Below are 14,912 nucleotides of genomic sequence, written 5' to 3' on the forward strand. Positions count from 1 at the left end.
ATCCAAGAAAGCGCAGAGCTCTACTAGAAATCAGCATCGCGCTCGCAGGGCCACTGCCCGACGTGAACGTTGGGCTGGGAGGCCGGGAAGGGCTGCTCTCTGTGCGTTCCCCCCACGCCCGGGTATTCCGGGGATCCATCGCGAACTTTATTTCTTTACTGAGGCACGGTGCAGGCCGGCTGTGTCACACTGCGCCTGTTGGGCACATTTAAGCGGGCTAAGGTTGGCTATTTCTCTCTCTCTCTCTCTCTCTCTCTTTCTTTATGATTACTATTATTTTATTTTATTTGTAGAAACGTTTGTTTTTCCAATTTTTTTTAACCCATTTCCCCACGCCATTCACTTAGAAATCTAAGCGAAACGACTGTCTGTATCCCGGCTTCTATTACCCGGAGATTTGGGGGAAATCCTCTTTCCAGTCTCTCCCCGAGGCAGCCCTCAGCCGCCGCGCCCCACAGCTGGGGTCGGCTCCGGGCATCCTTCCCCTGTTTTGGGGTGGATGAAGGGCTGGAGCCAGCCTCTCCATATTCTAGCTCAAATCACCAGCCGGAGGAGCAGCGCGGCTCTGCGGGAGCGCTGGAAGGAGGGGTCCGACCGAACGAGAAATGCCTCCTTTTTGGAAAGGTCTTTTTGCCGGCAGCCCGCCCCGGCTCAACGTCCCCTCTCTGTCTCCTTTCCCCCGAACCTCGCAGAGCAATTCGTTGAGAAGTCCTCCTGCGCGCAGCCTCTGAGCGATTTGTCCGGCCTGGAGCCCCACGGGGACTTCAGCGGCAGCCCCTCGGCCCTGTGTACCGAGCCCCTCATCCCCACCACCCCCATCATCCCCAGCGAGGAGATGGCCAAAATCTCCTGCAGCCTGGAGACCAAGGAGCTGTGGGACAAGTTTCACGAGCTGGGTACGGAGATGATCATCACCAAGTCCGGCAGGTACGGCTGGCGGCGGCCCGACAGCAGCGTCGGGGGTGGAGGGAGGGAGGGAGGGAGTGGTGAAAACAAGAAAAAGAGAAAATTTAAAAAATAAAAGGGGGGTGGGGAAGGAAATAGAGATGAAAGAAGTCCCAGCCGGCTGTGACCCGGGAGCGCAGCGCGGATAGGAGTGGGAGCAGCCCGCGTACGGTGCGAGCTGCGCTGCGCGGGGTGCGCAAGGGGAGAGCCGTGCGGTGCGATGGAGCTTTGGTTGTGCCCGGAGCTGCCCGCACGCAGCTGCGCCGGGATCCCGGCTGTGAGTGCGGGGCTGTGCCGGCACGGAAAGCGGGGATTATCCCCGCTCTCGTTTGTAAATACCGCGCAGAAGGACTCCAGGCTTTGCTGTCGCCTCAAACCGTTTTTCCAGGGACGTTTTTGTGTTGGTTTGGCTGCGCGGGGGAGCCGAGCGTCTGCTCGGGGTTGGTCCCGAAGTGACTCGTTCGGAACGCAGTTTGCTGACTGTTTCTCTAAGGAACGGCTCTGCCAGTATCTATTAAAAAAATAACCTCAACGGATGTATAAAATCTGGAATTTGAAGCTCATTAAAAAAAAAATCTGTTGAAAGTTGTTAAAAGCTGTTTCTGGTCTACGGCAAAAAGCTTACAGTGAAAAACTGAAATTTGTCAACATGTTAATGCCAAAGTGAGAGCTGAATTCTCAAAATGCCTCTCAGAAATATTGTAGGAATGCATCTAAGATCGGTGGGCATGTTTGCTGAATTAAGTGCTGCGTTATTTCTCTACCTCCAGCATGTATCTCATTAAAAATACATTTGTATCTGTATTTCTTTGGTGCAACGATTTTCTGGAAGCACAGCGTGCTGTTAATAACCAGGCAATAATCGTTGTCTCCTTTACTTTCTCACTTTCGCCATTTCTCCTGTTGCTTTAAAGAAATCGTTTAACTTCAAGCAGCACTTCTGTGCATATTGTAGAGGTGCACAGGATGCAATTTCTGTCACGCTGTAGCAATATTGGTAGATGCTTTCATTTTATTTTATTTTTTTTCTAGGAGGTTTGAATAGAAATTTCCTTTGTAGCAGCTTTTCTGAATCACTTCATTCTGTCCCCATATTTATTTCCTGCTTTCCTCTCTTCCAGGAGAATGTTTCCCACGATCAGGGTTTCTTTTTCGGGGGTGGATCCTGAAGCCAAGTACATCGTGCTGATGGATATCGTTCCGGTGGACAATAAGAGATACAGATATGCCTACCACCGCTCCTCCTGGCTGGTGGCTGGGAAAGCTGACCCTCCACTCCCAGCAAGGTTTGTGGGCTCTGCAGCTGGATTTCTTCCCTTCTCTTCCCTTTATTTATTTATTCCCCCCCCCTCCCCATCCTTCCCCCTTCCTGAAATACCTGCTGTTAATCTTTGATGCCGTTTGCAAACAGTGCTCTGAGAGCTCGAGTCCGTGCCCGACAAACTCGATCTCAGAACTCTGATTAATTTCTGTGATGTGGAGTGGGGCCTCAGATCTTTGCTTGAGGGCCGATTTATACCGAGTGTTCGAGGCTGAACGGGGTTTGGCCAAAGGCTCTTGCGTATATATGTGCGTTTCTAAAGGAAGCTGCTGGCTGAAGGCTCTTTTATGTCTATATGTATTTTTAAATGAAGTTTACCTCAATTCAGATCAGAAAAAAATTTCAAAAACCCATTGCTTTGTCCCTGGGCTTGTTCTACCCTCCCCACTATATCTGACCTTATAATTTAATGCTATCCAAATCCGGCAGAGATGCCACGTTACAGTGCAGCACTGCTTATGCTTAACATGACGTTATTCCTTAAAAACGTGTCCAGTGCTTACTGACCACTCTTGCCTTTAGTTGTCCCTTACGCAACGAGTGAAGCTTGGGTCAGTCCTACGGCACAGAGGGTTTCTTACTGAGGATCTGTGGCAGATCTTGAGACTTTAGGGGACAAAACCAAACCAAAACCCACCGACAAACGAAGCTATTTTCTCCGCACCAACACCCCTTCCATACAGAAGCAAAATGCTGTAGGAAACGAATCTCTATGAGCATTCCCTTACTGCTGTTGATGAATACGGCTCATTCCCGGCACGGGGAAGCCACGGCTCCGGGCAGAGTGCAGCAGTTCTGTGGCACATCCCCTGCACGGCACGGGACCACAACGCGACCGGCGCTGCTCAGCCGGAGCTGCGGCTGTACAGGGGTAGCGCCTGGCTCCATGCAGGCATGGCGGGCAGCACCAGGTGCCTTAGCCCAGGGCTGAGATCTTGCTTATTAGAGAGAGAGAGACATTAGGAGTGAAGGAAGGAGTGGCAGCGCTTTGTTTTGATGGGTTTGTTTGAGGACCGAAGGCTGAGAGATTTCCTCGTCGGAGCAGCTCCGCTGAAATCCTGCTGACTGCTCATCTCTGAAGGCGGCTCGGGGAAGTACGCAGGAGGCGTGCAGGGAGAAGCTGTTATTAAAGCAGTAACCCAGGAGTTATGGCAGCTTTGTTTTCGTGGCCAAAAGCTCCTTCCTGCAGCGTGGTTGGCGTCAGAGGGCTTCATTTGGGGTACTGTAATGGGCACTGATCGAACCCCACGGAAAATACACGGGTCCTGCCCCAAAGCAGTCGGCATCGAAAGAAAAAATAGGGGAAGGACAGAAATAGTTTCAGGGCAGGCTTCTCCCTTTAGCATTTGCTTTTGGGGTACCCTTACATAGGCTGCTGATCCGCACATCAACTGGCTCAATGGGGAAATATTCACAAGAGTATAAGATAAGAGACCGATCCTTTGAAATAATGAGCAACTCCTCTCCTGCTAGCTGCTATAGGGCTGGGGTCAAACCTTGCTGGAATTTAACATTAATTACCACTGTCTGGTAAGGTTCCTGTTGGGTCAGTGCTCCTCTGTACAAACGTGTACCTCTGCTGCACATCTCATTTCGTTTTCGGGATGTTCAGCCAACAGACTGATGGCAGACACAGGTTCCCTCTCCTTTGTATGCACGGTGCCATGTACATGCACTTTCTGCTTTTAATTATTTGGTAAGGAAAGCTTTGCAAGAGGTGGAGAGTGCTGCTGTTTGCATTACCGATGCTGTTGGCAGAGTGCTGGTACAACTTTTGAGGTAGGAGGCCTCCATCCTGCTCAAGCAGAAAGCAGCACCATTCCCATCCTGAATGGATCTGCTCCTGCTCTGATAAGAGTAGCCCTTCCAGCAGCACTCTCTCACACCCCCTCCTCCCTAGGCACACGGCTGTGTCTCTCCTCACCTGAGCAGGTCCCATATCCGTGTGGGTACCACTGCAACCTGAGGATTGCTTAGGAGTCCCCTTATGCCTCTAAGGCTTTGCGGAATCAAACCCGTGAGTTGCTCTGCTCTTTCTTATTATAAAACTAACTTTCAGCGCTAAGCCAGCCTTCCTCAGAACTGAACAGTACGCTGTGATTCCCTCTGAAAGATGAGCCCTTCAGGGAACTTGCTGCAAGAAGCAGTAATATCCCTGCCTTCCTGCTGTCAGACAAGTTTGTGCTGCAATGAACACTTGAATATAACTACTTTTCAGAGAGTCCTTTGTCAATCTGCTAGGCTGCTATCTGGAAATAGAATTCCTTCATGTTTGTTCTTCCAAATTGCTGAGGCTGTGAGAAAGAATCATCAGTTTCATAAGTTTCAGCATGTACATTTGTTTGCCCCTCTTCTTTTTCATCCCCTTTCTTTCACTTATAAAGTTCTTTTCTCTCATCCCCCCTCCATCCCACACTCTTCCATCTACATATTTTATTTGGCTGCAGTAAGCTGTCCATCATCATTTATTTAATGGAATTGTAGTGTTTGCACGCTTACGGAGAAAACTTTTTAAAGGCACTGTACTTTGGAAATTATCTGTTTGGGACACAAATGTAATTAAAAGCAACATGTGTAGAAGCTTTAGGGCTTGTAGGACCAGAACAGCTGCTAAGCTAAACAGAAGCAGAGCACTGCAGCACTCCCAACTATGCGAGAAGGAAACCGTACCCAAACCTGGGCTGTATCATGAAACACCGTGGAGCAAATTCACAACCAAATAAGGCTCCTGAAGCTACAGTGAGCTCGGGCGAACGATCCCCGCATCCGGCCGTGGGCAGCAGAGCTCACGCAGCTCTGTTTTGTGTGCAGTGCAGGAATGCACGCGTTTATTTCTCTAATCCACTCACATCAGCTTTCCCTGCCTCAGAGGGCAATGCATTGAGCTCTGAGCCTCTGCTGCAGGGCTGGGCTGCAGGAGAAGTGTGCAGGGAGGTGCGGTCAGCCAGGTGGAACCATGCGTGCAGCGGAACTGGAGGCATGCGGTGCATCAGCATGGAAAAGCCAGGTTTATTACACGTCTGTCTAACCACTATTCGGGTGCCAGTCCTTCTGCTTCTTCCTTGCTAGCTCGTTGCTAACTCGTTCACAGCATGAGTGCTGTGCCAGCCATTTAGTGCGTATGGCATAAAACAATGGTGCTCGGCTTGTAGGCACACAAAGATCCTGACTCGCTCCCCAAGTGCATATTTGAAATAGTTTGGCTTTTTGGTCCCAATTAGCCAAACCTTGCTGAGCTTGATGCTCTGTGATCACAGTAAACAGCATTAGCTATCCAGACATGCAAAATTAGGAGTCAGGCTCCAAAAAAATCATGAGACTGGCTGCAAAGATGGAGGGGCTGGAAGCGATACGGTCAGGATTGTTTTTTCTTTGCCTTCTGTAATTTGAGGCTTCGAAAATTCACATTTTGCCTGTTTTATACAGGGAAGCAAAGTGGATTTTCATAAAAGATCTTAGGTTATGGCCTCATGAGCTTTGCTCTACAGCTGGGAGCAGGGAGGACCCTGTGTGTTGGGCTTGCTGGCACAGCATCCCTCCCATGGGTGCAGCTGCACCAGCCAAGCGGTGCTGTGGATCAAGAGAAGGAAAACATCCTGCCCGCCTGGAGCGAGACGTGCCAGTAAAGCTTCAGTTTCACAAGCAGGACTGTGCCTTGTGGATTCTGTTGGCAAAACAGTGAGCCCACGATCATATCTCTTTCCCCTTGGAGCAGCAGAGCGGTGCCTCAGGGGGCTTTAGCTCAGCTGTTTGTTGATTAGGGACCTGCATGGTTCCTCAAGCAGTTAAGCCTCATCGTTTTGAGGGTTTTCTTTCTTCTTTTGCTTAACCAGAACCATGGCTCAATGAAAAAAAAACAAGCAAACAAATTCTCTCTGTCGGCCAGCATCTCAGCCCTGTGTGATAGGAGGAATCTCGGTGTGGCCAAAAACACTGTCTGTAGAGAGCCAGGCCATCTGCAAGTGATAACGCGCACCGACAGCAGCAGAACCAGCCTGGTTTGCACTGGCTGAAGCCCTAATTCAGCCCTTAATTTGCTATCTCAAAAGCACTTTCAAGTTAAATCATTTTTATCCATGTATTATTCGTATAAAATCATTGTTTTTAAATAGCCCGGCACTTGCACTGAGTCCAGTCATAATGTATATATCATTCTATCTACATGTCGTCCTTACTTCCTTTTCTTCTGCTTAATTTCCTAAGTTGTAGGCTGTTAATTACAGAGTTGCAATTAATTTCTTTCATGTCAGACCACTGTCCTGGACCGCAGCCCTCAACCTCTTATAAACACACGTCACCACAGCCAACGTGTGATCGAATGCAGGTTAAAATCATTATCACGGCTTAATGTTGCATATAAAGAAAAATGCATTTTTATCTGCATTCCCCCATTATCTCTCTAATGACACTGTGTTTTTTCTCTTGGAGCTGTAGTCATTGTTATTTTAAGTGCTTGTTAGTACAGCTGTGGGGAAAGACGATCAATTTTTCATTTGGGAAAAGAAGCAACAGTGACCGTTAGTTAATGTCTCCATTTTAGATAACTAGATAAAATAATAGCTATGGCCAGGGAGCAATCTAGCACTTGGTCACAGAATTCTTCATTATGTTCCTGGGAACTAAACAACTTCAGGCATCTGCTTTGCTGCCTTTCATTAATGGCATTCATTCATTTGGGCAGATCACATACTTCTTGCTGTACTAGCAGATCCGTATTGCCCAGAGCTCTCAGGAAACCTACTGCTGTGAAACCATGCCACATCTTGAAAGCAAAATCTTGCTTTGGATTTTCCTATGGAGATGGTACCTATTTGAGTCGAGTTTTCACACAGAGGCCTCTTCCCTGTGTCTTTTAGGCTGTACGTGCACCCCGACTCCCCGTTCACAGGTGAGCAGTTGCTGAAGCAGATGGTGTCGTTCGAGAAAGTGAAGCTCACAAACAACGAGCTGGATCAGCATGGCCACGTGAGTAACCCTTCTTGGGGGAAAGCACCTGGGGAAACAGTGCTCTGCCACCGCATCCATTGGGGATGGGGAAACACTTGGGGTGGAGCTGAGCGTTTCAGTGAGGGAGAGAAGGGAGGACTGAGCTTTGTGCTGTGCTCTTGCCTTTGCCATGCAGTGACTTGGCAGCAGGCTTAGCCACCCACACTGGCTTGCAGGCTTGTCCCTGTGTGCTTGGAAGATGCGTCTCATTGCAGGCCGTCTCTTAGGGTTGGGTTCTTCCACAAGAACTCTTTTACCTCCAGACTCGACACAGATTGGGCGTAGGGTTGGCAGAAGAGACACCACAATAAGGGATATGGGATTATGAAATGTGCTTCAACAGCTCTTGAAATAATTGTGGGATGCCTGAAAGTCAGCGTACCACAGCATTCACTTGGCGCTCTGGAGAAAACTGGCCCCAAAAGAAATTTGGTCTTGTTGGTACCAGCCTGGTGTCATGAGACCTAGCTGGAACACAGTGGATGGGTTTATTGGCTGAGAATGGGGAGTAAAAGGAAAAAGTCTAAATGCAGGGTCAGTAAATGAGCTGTCAGGATGAGGGGCTCATTTTGAGCTCTGACACGTGCTAGGAGGTAACTGACTGGTAAAGCAGAGCAACAGGGGTGTCCATGGTGTCAGCAAGGCCCCCACAAAGTGCTACTTGTTGCTTTTGCAGGCTGGCTGAGGTGGTAGCCGATCACCTGAGCTGCACTTGGTGTTAATAATTCTCATCTGAGAGATTTGTGATCATTTCAGGACCTAAAAATTGAACCACAGTCATTTGCATTTAAAAATCCTTCTAGAAACAAGCAACCAAAAAATAGCTTCTTTAAAAAAATGCTCAGCTAGATGCCTATGTGTTGTTCTTTGTTAAGCTCTATGTGTGGATATATTTTTCTTGAATCCAGTTCTCAGCACTGCTCTCTTCCTAGCAGAGGGACTAGCAGAGGCTGTCTTTTTTCCCCCCTCTTATTTCATAGCCTGTAGAAGGGCACGACTGAAGATTTGTGGGCTCTTTCACCGAGTGATGATAGAGCAGTATATGTGCGCATTTAAAAAGAAGCATTTTTCATCATAACAGGGGCCATGTGTGCCTCTAATAAAGGGCTTGCAGCAGTGCATCGCACACTAGTTAGGAGCGGTGCAGTTCCCAGAAGCCCAGATGAGTATAAAAAGAAGTCGGTCTGCGAAGCTGTCGGGAATAAGGATACATAACAGAGCAAGATGTCAGTATTTTGCAGGCAGGCAGCAGGGGAACATGGCCTGCAGCGGGTGAGGTGTGGCCACTGATTCACTTTCCAAGTGGCGGAGGTGGAACGCTTTCTTTACACGAAGGCTTCGGATGGCTGAAGTTAATGGAAAGTTTTGCACATTGGGTTAAGAATAAGCCTGGAAGGCTTGATCCTGTGTTGAGATTTGTGTGACAGATATGCTATCATGGAGCACTCCCTTTTTAGTGTTTTGCCATGTTTTATGTCCCAAATGAGGGTGTCAGGTTTTATGTGCTGCCTTATGAAGCTGTGTAAATATCATGTCTGGATGCTCTATAGAATGAAGGAGCAAATTCTTCCTCTGAAGCCTGTAAAGGATGTTTGCTGTGGCGTGGTGAATGGGGCTGCTGAGGTCCAAGACAAGGGAGGAATGGAAATGCATCTCAAAATGTGCCTTTCTGTTTGAAAGAGATGTGCTTTGCTGATGAGATCTTTTTAATTGTCCTGCTATAATGTTAATTACGTTTGATGAGGCATGTCACTTCCCGAGGAAGCTTTAATGACCTAAAACCTGTCTTTAAATACTAGTTATGGGTACAGCAGTTAGAACCAGCCTAATTTCAGTTTGTTCTAGCGGCTTGCTTTCTCCATCATCCAGAAGACAGTTTTGGTTGTGAAGGTAATTGCGGTGTTTTATTTGTAGAGTGGTTCGTTTCCTGAAAAGGAATCTGAAGAAAAGAGAGGCATTTGTTTGCCTTACCATTTGTTTGTTTTCTCTTATTCTGAGACTTCTGGAGTTGGCAAGTGTTGCTGCTGTGTATCTTCAGCAGCACACATAACCCCATAGCTATGTACATTTTCTCCCCAAGCTTCAAGCAGAAGTCTTATCTCTGTGTGCATGACATACAGTTTGCACCATGGAAACACTTGCAGATATCCTTACCAGAGAAAGGAAATGTCTCTCGCCTCTGGATTTCTGCAGCGGAGCAAGTAATTCCTCTTTCTTTCTGCTTACGCTGATGAGCACGACATTTTTCAGATTTCTGGTGATGTTTTTCACACTGGCTGTCTTTCCTGGAACTTTTGGTAGCACTCAGTTGTGGTGGTATTATTTCTGGTTTATGGTGAGGTGAATCATGAGTGTATACATTATCATAATAGCTTTTCTGGCATTTATGATAGCAAAACTTAAACAGATGAATGTTTGCAAAAGCAAACATGGAGGTGTGAACACAGGCAACTGTGAAAGCTGGGATTTCAGAACAGCCACAGGCGGTTACGCCCAGGTGTTTCTTAAACTTAACCTGGCAGAAGTTAGGAACCTATAGGCTTTTAAAAAGCAAACCTTGCCCAGCAACTCTTCCTGAGCTAATGTAGAAGGTGAATTCCCAGCACAGTTCCCAAATTCTAAGGATTTTGCATCTGGCATCCAGATTGCCTCTGGTGACTGGCCTGCCATTGGTGGGAGCCAGTTGCCCACAAGGCCCATCTGGCCTCTGCTAATCCTAAAAGAACCTGTTTTGGCCACCTCCACACCTGAGGTGTCAGCACGGGGGCAGATGGGATGGCCGGGGACCTGTGCTCATGCTGAATGACCAGTAAGCACTCAATGCAGCCATTTCCTCCAGGTTGTTTCTATGACACCCAACGATATGCATTAAGGTGGTACCTTTGTGCAGTCTCCAGTGAGGGCAGCCTGTGTGGGGATGCAGGCGGAGCACTACATGCAGAGACTCTAACAAGGGCCCTTCACATTGGCCAGGGTCTCCTGTCAGTTCCTGGCTGCATTCGGTTGTTTTGGGCCTGATTTGTCTCTGGGGGGAATGTGTGGTGTAGAAAATGGCGGCAGAGGTTGTTACTTGTGTGCTTTTGGATTTGGAAAGCTCTCATAAAGAATTACGTGGTGTTGTTTGGGAAACAGAGTTTCTTTGTCATGACTGATGGTCATAGAGGAATGAGGGGAAGGGGAATATGTGGGGCTGCTGTGTCACGGCCTGCTCCTCCTCTTACTCAGCTGCTGCTCAGACGCGGTGCTGGAGCCTGGATATTGCGGCCATGACAGACCATGGTCCGTGGGCTGAGCCCTTGGTAAGCTCACACCATCTCCACACTGTCTTTTTAAATGTCTCTTCCCAGCTGCCTAGTCTGAGACCAGGCTGGTAAGACAAAATCTTACAGAGAGACAGAAATGTGTGGAGGATCTTAGCAGCAAAGTCAGTGACCACTGTGTATGTGTGATAAAATGGTGAAGCGATCTGAAAAAGGATCTGAGTTGGTAGGGGCTGACATGAAACCCTTTAAAGGACAGTGGCTCCCAGAGTGACTTCTGCCATGTGCATCCCTCACCCCTGCAGTCACAGTGCATGTCATAGCAATATTTGGCCTCAGAGGAAAAACAAAGACATGCAACCTTTCCTATTTACTTAGCTAGCACGAAGTACTGCCTTGCTTCTGCTGTGTTTCAGCTGAAGTTAACGCTTCTCAAGGAATGCACATTAGCTATTCCAGATGTACAGAGCTGGCTGCAGTGTAGTTATGGCCCCTGTAAAATAGAACCACCCACTCCTTTGCCAATTTAGTCTTGTGACTGTGATTATATCCAAAACAAGGACTGGTGCAAGCCGAACTCTGTATTTAATTCTTATATTGTAATGCTGTGGTTAGAGGCAGCCAAAAAGGCCTCCATCCCATGGTAATTCAAGCAAATGGGAATCGCTGTTTGATGCCAGTGAACATTGGAATTGGTTAGTTGGTACGTTAAGTTTAGAATTATTTCGGGGGCCCACAAACAAGAATTAATGAGACAAAATGGAAAAACTTGGTCATCTGGGGTTTCTGTACTAGTTTCCCCTCCATTTTTGGTAGTCTATGGTGAAGAACATCTATCATGCAGGTTGCTTTAAAAGCTTGCTACAATATAAAGATCTGGGAAGTTTTATTTTTTGGTCAGACAGTTTGTGCTAGCAATGGTGGTTTTTATTTTCTGGGGGGAGTGATTCTTGGCTTTCTACATTCTGCACCTGCATGATTTTGTAAACGTTAGGTCTTGGTCATACACTTTCAAGAATTAAATACCCACATTTGCAGGTGAAACCTGTAAACTAAGTCCCATACAAGCAATAACGTCATGTAGGTAACACACCTCATCTGTAGGAATAGGTACTTATGTTCCAAAAATGGATGCTTACCAGTAACATGGGAGGCAGAGGAAACCAGCTCTTGAACTGACTCCTTCTACAGCTCCATTATAGTCTTTAAGGGTCTTGTTAATCTTCCTCTCAGGACAGTGCCATGTAACTCTTTCTTGCAGATCATTTTAAACTCCATGCACAAGTACCAGCCAAGAGTCCACATCATTAAGAAGAAAGATCACACGGCTTCTTTGTTAAATCTGAAATCTGAAGAGTTCAGGACGTTTATCTTTCCAGAGACAGTTTTTACTGCTGTCACAGCATACCAGAATCAATTGGTGAGTATAGTTGCTAATTTGCACAGATATAGTTAAATTCCACCCTGCTAAAAATTCCTTTTTTCCCCAGTCTCGTCTAGGAAAGCTTCTGATACAACCTACCTTTCCATTCTAATGTTTGTGGTGGCTTTGGCTGGCTTCATTCATATTCAGAAGTCATCCTTATGTACACAGATAGTTCTGCTAACTTCAAAGGGATGTTAGGATTATTCACTGGAATAAAGATGACATGAAAGGAGCTTTCATTTTTACTCCTTTCTTTCTATACAAGGCAGTTTGCATATTATCATTCTGTCCTTTTCTAATTATAGTTAATTAAGGAACTATTTTTATTCGAAATGATCTTTCATGCCATGAGCAGTTAGCTGCGCAATACGCTGGTTTGCACATCATGGGTTTAAAAAGTTGACTGATTAAGCTTTAAGGCTCAAATCTAAAGGAAATCACCCAGAGATACACTTTTCAGAGGCTGCCCAGATTACATCCAGATGTTTGGATTTCAATTTGCATGCCAGTGAATAATGTATACAAAATGGAGGAGATCAAAACAATGGATTGCTAATGAGTAATTTTAGGAAGTATATAAACAATTGGAAAGTAGAGGCTTTACTTAACAGTGGGTAGAGCTTTAATATTTAAGTCAGTAGAAATATGTCGTTGGCTTCAGTGTGATTCAAAATGTATTTAAAAGGATGAACGTCTTCTGCATTTCAAAAAGACAACCCTTTCCATCTCTAATTCCCCCAAGTTAAGAAAAATTTAAGAAGTACTGTCCAAACATGTGGGCAGGCAGCATCCTAGAGTGAAAGAACCTACTGTTTTCTTAAAGAAGCCTGCCCTTCTTAATATAAAGAAAAAGTAACTCATTTCCAAATGCCATGGACAAAATGAAGCTACAGCATGAGGGTTCAAAAAAGCTGTGGATGCAGCAGTAGCAGTGTTAAGTTAGTTCTTGTGACAGACCCCACATCCAGCTTTAAGGCTCCAACATCTAATGTTTTGACTGTAGACTCAGCTTCAGCACACAACAATCTCAAAAAATATACAGTTTGAACATTTGGTTAGATTTTTTCCTTTTAACTTTCTGTAGGAACTAGTAGAACACAGGAGGCACTAAACTAGCTAAACCTGGCATTTATTTCTATAGGATAGATTTATGTTTACCGTTGATATTTATATAAGAGATGTTTCCAAACTAACCTTCCCAAAGCAGATGCAACGAGTCCTGGAAAATTTCTCAATGGAACATCTCCGGAACCCCTAGAGGTTGATGCTGTCATTTTATTTATGACTAATGAAAATGGAGCCTTTTTTCATTTTTGCCATTTCTTTCAGAACTGTTTTAAGGAGGGGTTGATTACATTTCTGGAGGTTATTAGATAAAAGCTAAATACATTACACTTTCAACAAACTATCTCATAATTTAAGATTTAAAGGGCATGCATTTATTTAAACAGTCAAACCACTGCCACAGAGTTGAATTGTAGGTCAAATTTCATTTTAAAATGCTTTCTAGCAGATGTTCTCTGATTGTTTGTGAGACAGTCTCTCAGGAAAAATATGGACATAAATGATTGCGAGTCTCATCTGGCTTTGGAGAATACAAAAAGTTTCTCTTGTGATGTCATACCAAATTTTTAATATTAGGAAAATGGAAGTACGATTGGTGAAAATACACTCAAGAGATGAATAGAAATCCTCATGATTCTGCAGTACACTTGGCTCAGCGTGCCAGTGATCTAAGTCAATCGAACTAGTTAGAGCTTGTCTTTTTGCAAGGTAGCTTTCAAGTCCTGCCACAAAAATGTTCCCCATACGTGAGGCACCAACCTGCTGCTCCTCCCAGCATTGCTGCAAATCTGGCATACAGACTTCTCAGGAGGTGGATGACACTGCACCTGGCTTGCTGAGCTGTTGCAAAGCTAGTGTTGAGGATAGTTGTCACTGAGTGTGTTTGCAAGGCAGGACAGCCCCAGAACATCAGCCAACTTTGAGGTCCTATGCCATTTGACCAGCCTCCAGTGAACAACCGTGGGCTTGATGGCAATGTGATTGTCTAAGGATTTGGAAAAGAACCCTTTCCTTTTTGAGTCTGTAGGGCCATTCTTTAAAAAAAAATGGAGCTTCTGTGACATGGTTGTTTTTTTTGTTTTGTTTTGTTTTTGGAGGAAAGTCAGGCTGAAACCACTGCTCAGTAGGCAGTGTTGATTTTCATCAATTGTAACTGAAGTTGGTGGCAATTGCTACCCTGCAGGTCAGACCCCATGTTGTCCCTCTGCTCCAAGAAAAACTATAACTCCCACTTGCTGTTTAGCATAAATGGTAAATCCAAATATTGTTTTGATTGTCACAGATTGTTCCAACCTTGTCACAGAATAGCCAGGGTTGGAAGAGACCTCAAGGATCATGAATCTCCAACCGCCCTGCCACATGCAGGGCCACCAACCTCCCCATTTAATACCAGCCCAGGCTGCCCAGGGCCCCATCCAACCTGGCCTTGAACACCTCCAGGGACGGGGCATCCACAGCCTCTCTGGGCAGCTGTTCCAGCACCTCACCACTCTCTCTGTGAAGAACTTCCCCCTGACATCCAACCTAAATCTTCCCTCCCTCAACTTAAAACCATTTCCCCTTGTCCTGCTATTTTCCCTTGTCCTTGTCTCAAGTGTTACTCACCAAACTTTATTTAACTGAACATCTAGAAAACTACTAAGGCAACGGTGTGTTTTCCTATTCCCAGAAACACAGTGGAAGCCCCCATCTCTTCCAGGGAAGTTTCACTGCAAAGTTCAGGGCATCCCTGATGCCACAGGGTGTCCTGATCTGTGGTTGCTCTGGCAAAAGTAAGGGCTGACAAAGCGTACAGAGTTGTAGGGCTGCATTTGAAGATGGGAGGGAAGAGATCTGGCTTTCTACAACTGACTGTTTTAATGGGGTTACCATTTTAACCTTTCCCTTCCCTTCCCTTCCCTTCCCTTCC

General features: G+C 46.1%; 1 protein-coding gene across 3 annotated transcripts in view; it reads left to right on the forward strand.

The window, feature by feature from the left end:
• Positions 1–318: 318 nt before the first annotated feature.
• The window catches only part of TBX20 (T-box transcription factor 20), a 40,332-nt gene continuing 25,738 nt past the window's right edge, over positions 319–14,912 (forward strand). For 2 of the 3 annotated variants that reach the window (XM_010713039.3, XM_010713038.2), the window contains exons 1-4: positions 333–927; positions 2,067–2,231; positions 7,123–7,231; positions 11,774–11,932. In XM_010713039.3, the coding sequence (XP_010711341.1) occupies positions 500–927; positions 2,067–2,231; positions 7,123–7,231; positions 11,774–11,932 (861 nt within the window). In that variant the 5' untranslated portion in view covers positions 333–499. Of the gene's footprint in view, positions 928–2,066; positions 2,232–7,122; positions 7,232–11,773; positions 11,933–14,912 lie in introns of all 3 variants that reach the window. The other variant, XM_019616665.1, reaches the window with a different exon arrangement.

The sequence above is a fragment of the Meleagris gallopavo genome, chromosome 6 (genome assembly GCF_000146605.3).
Source record: "Meleagris gallopavo isolate NT-WF06-2002-E0010 breed Aviagen turkey brand Nicholas breeding stock chromosome 6, Turkey_5.1, whole genome shotgun sequence".
NCBI classification, from domain to species: Eukaryota; Metazoa; Chordata; class Aves; order Galliformes; family Phasianidae; genus Meleagris; species Meleagris gallopavo.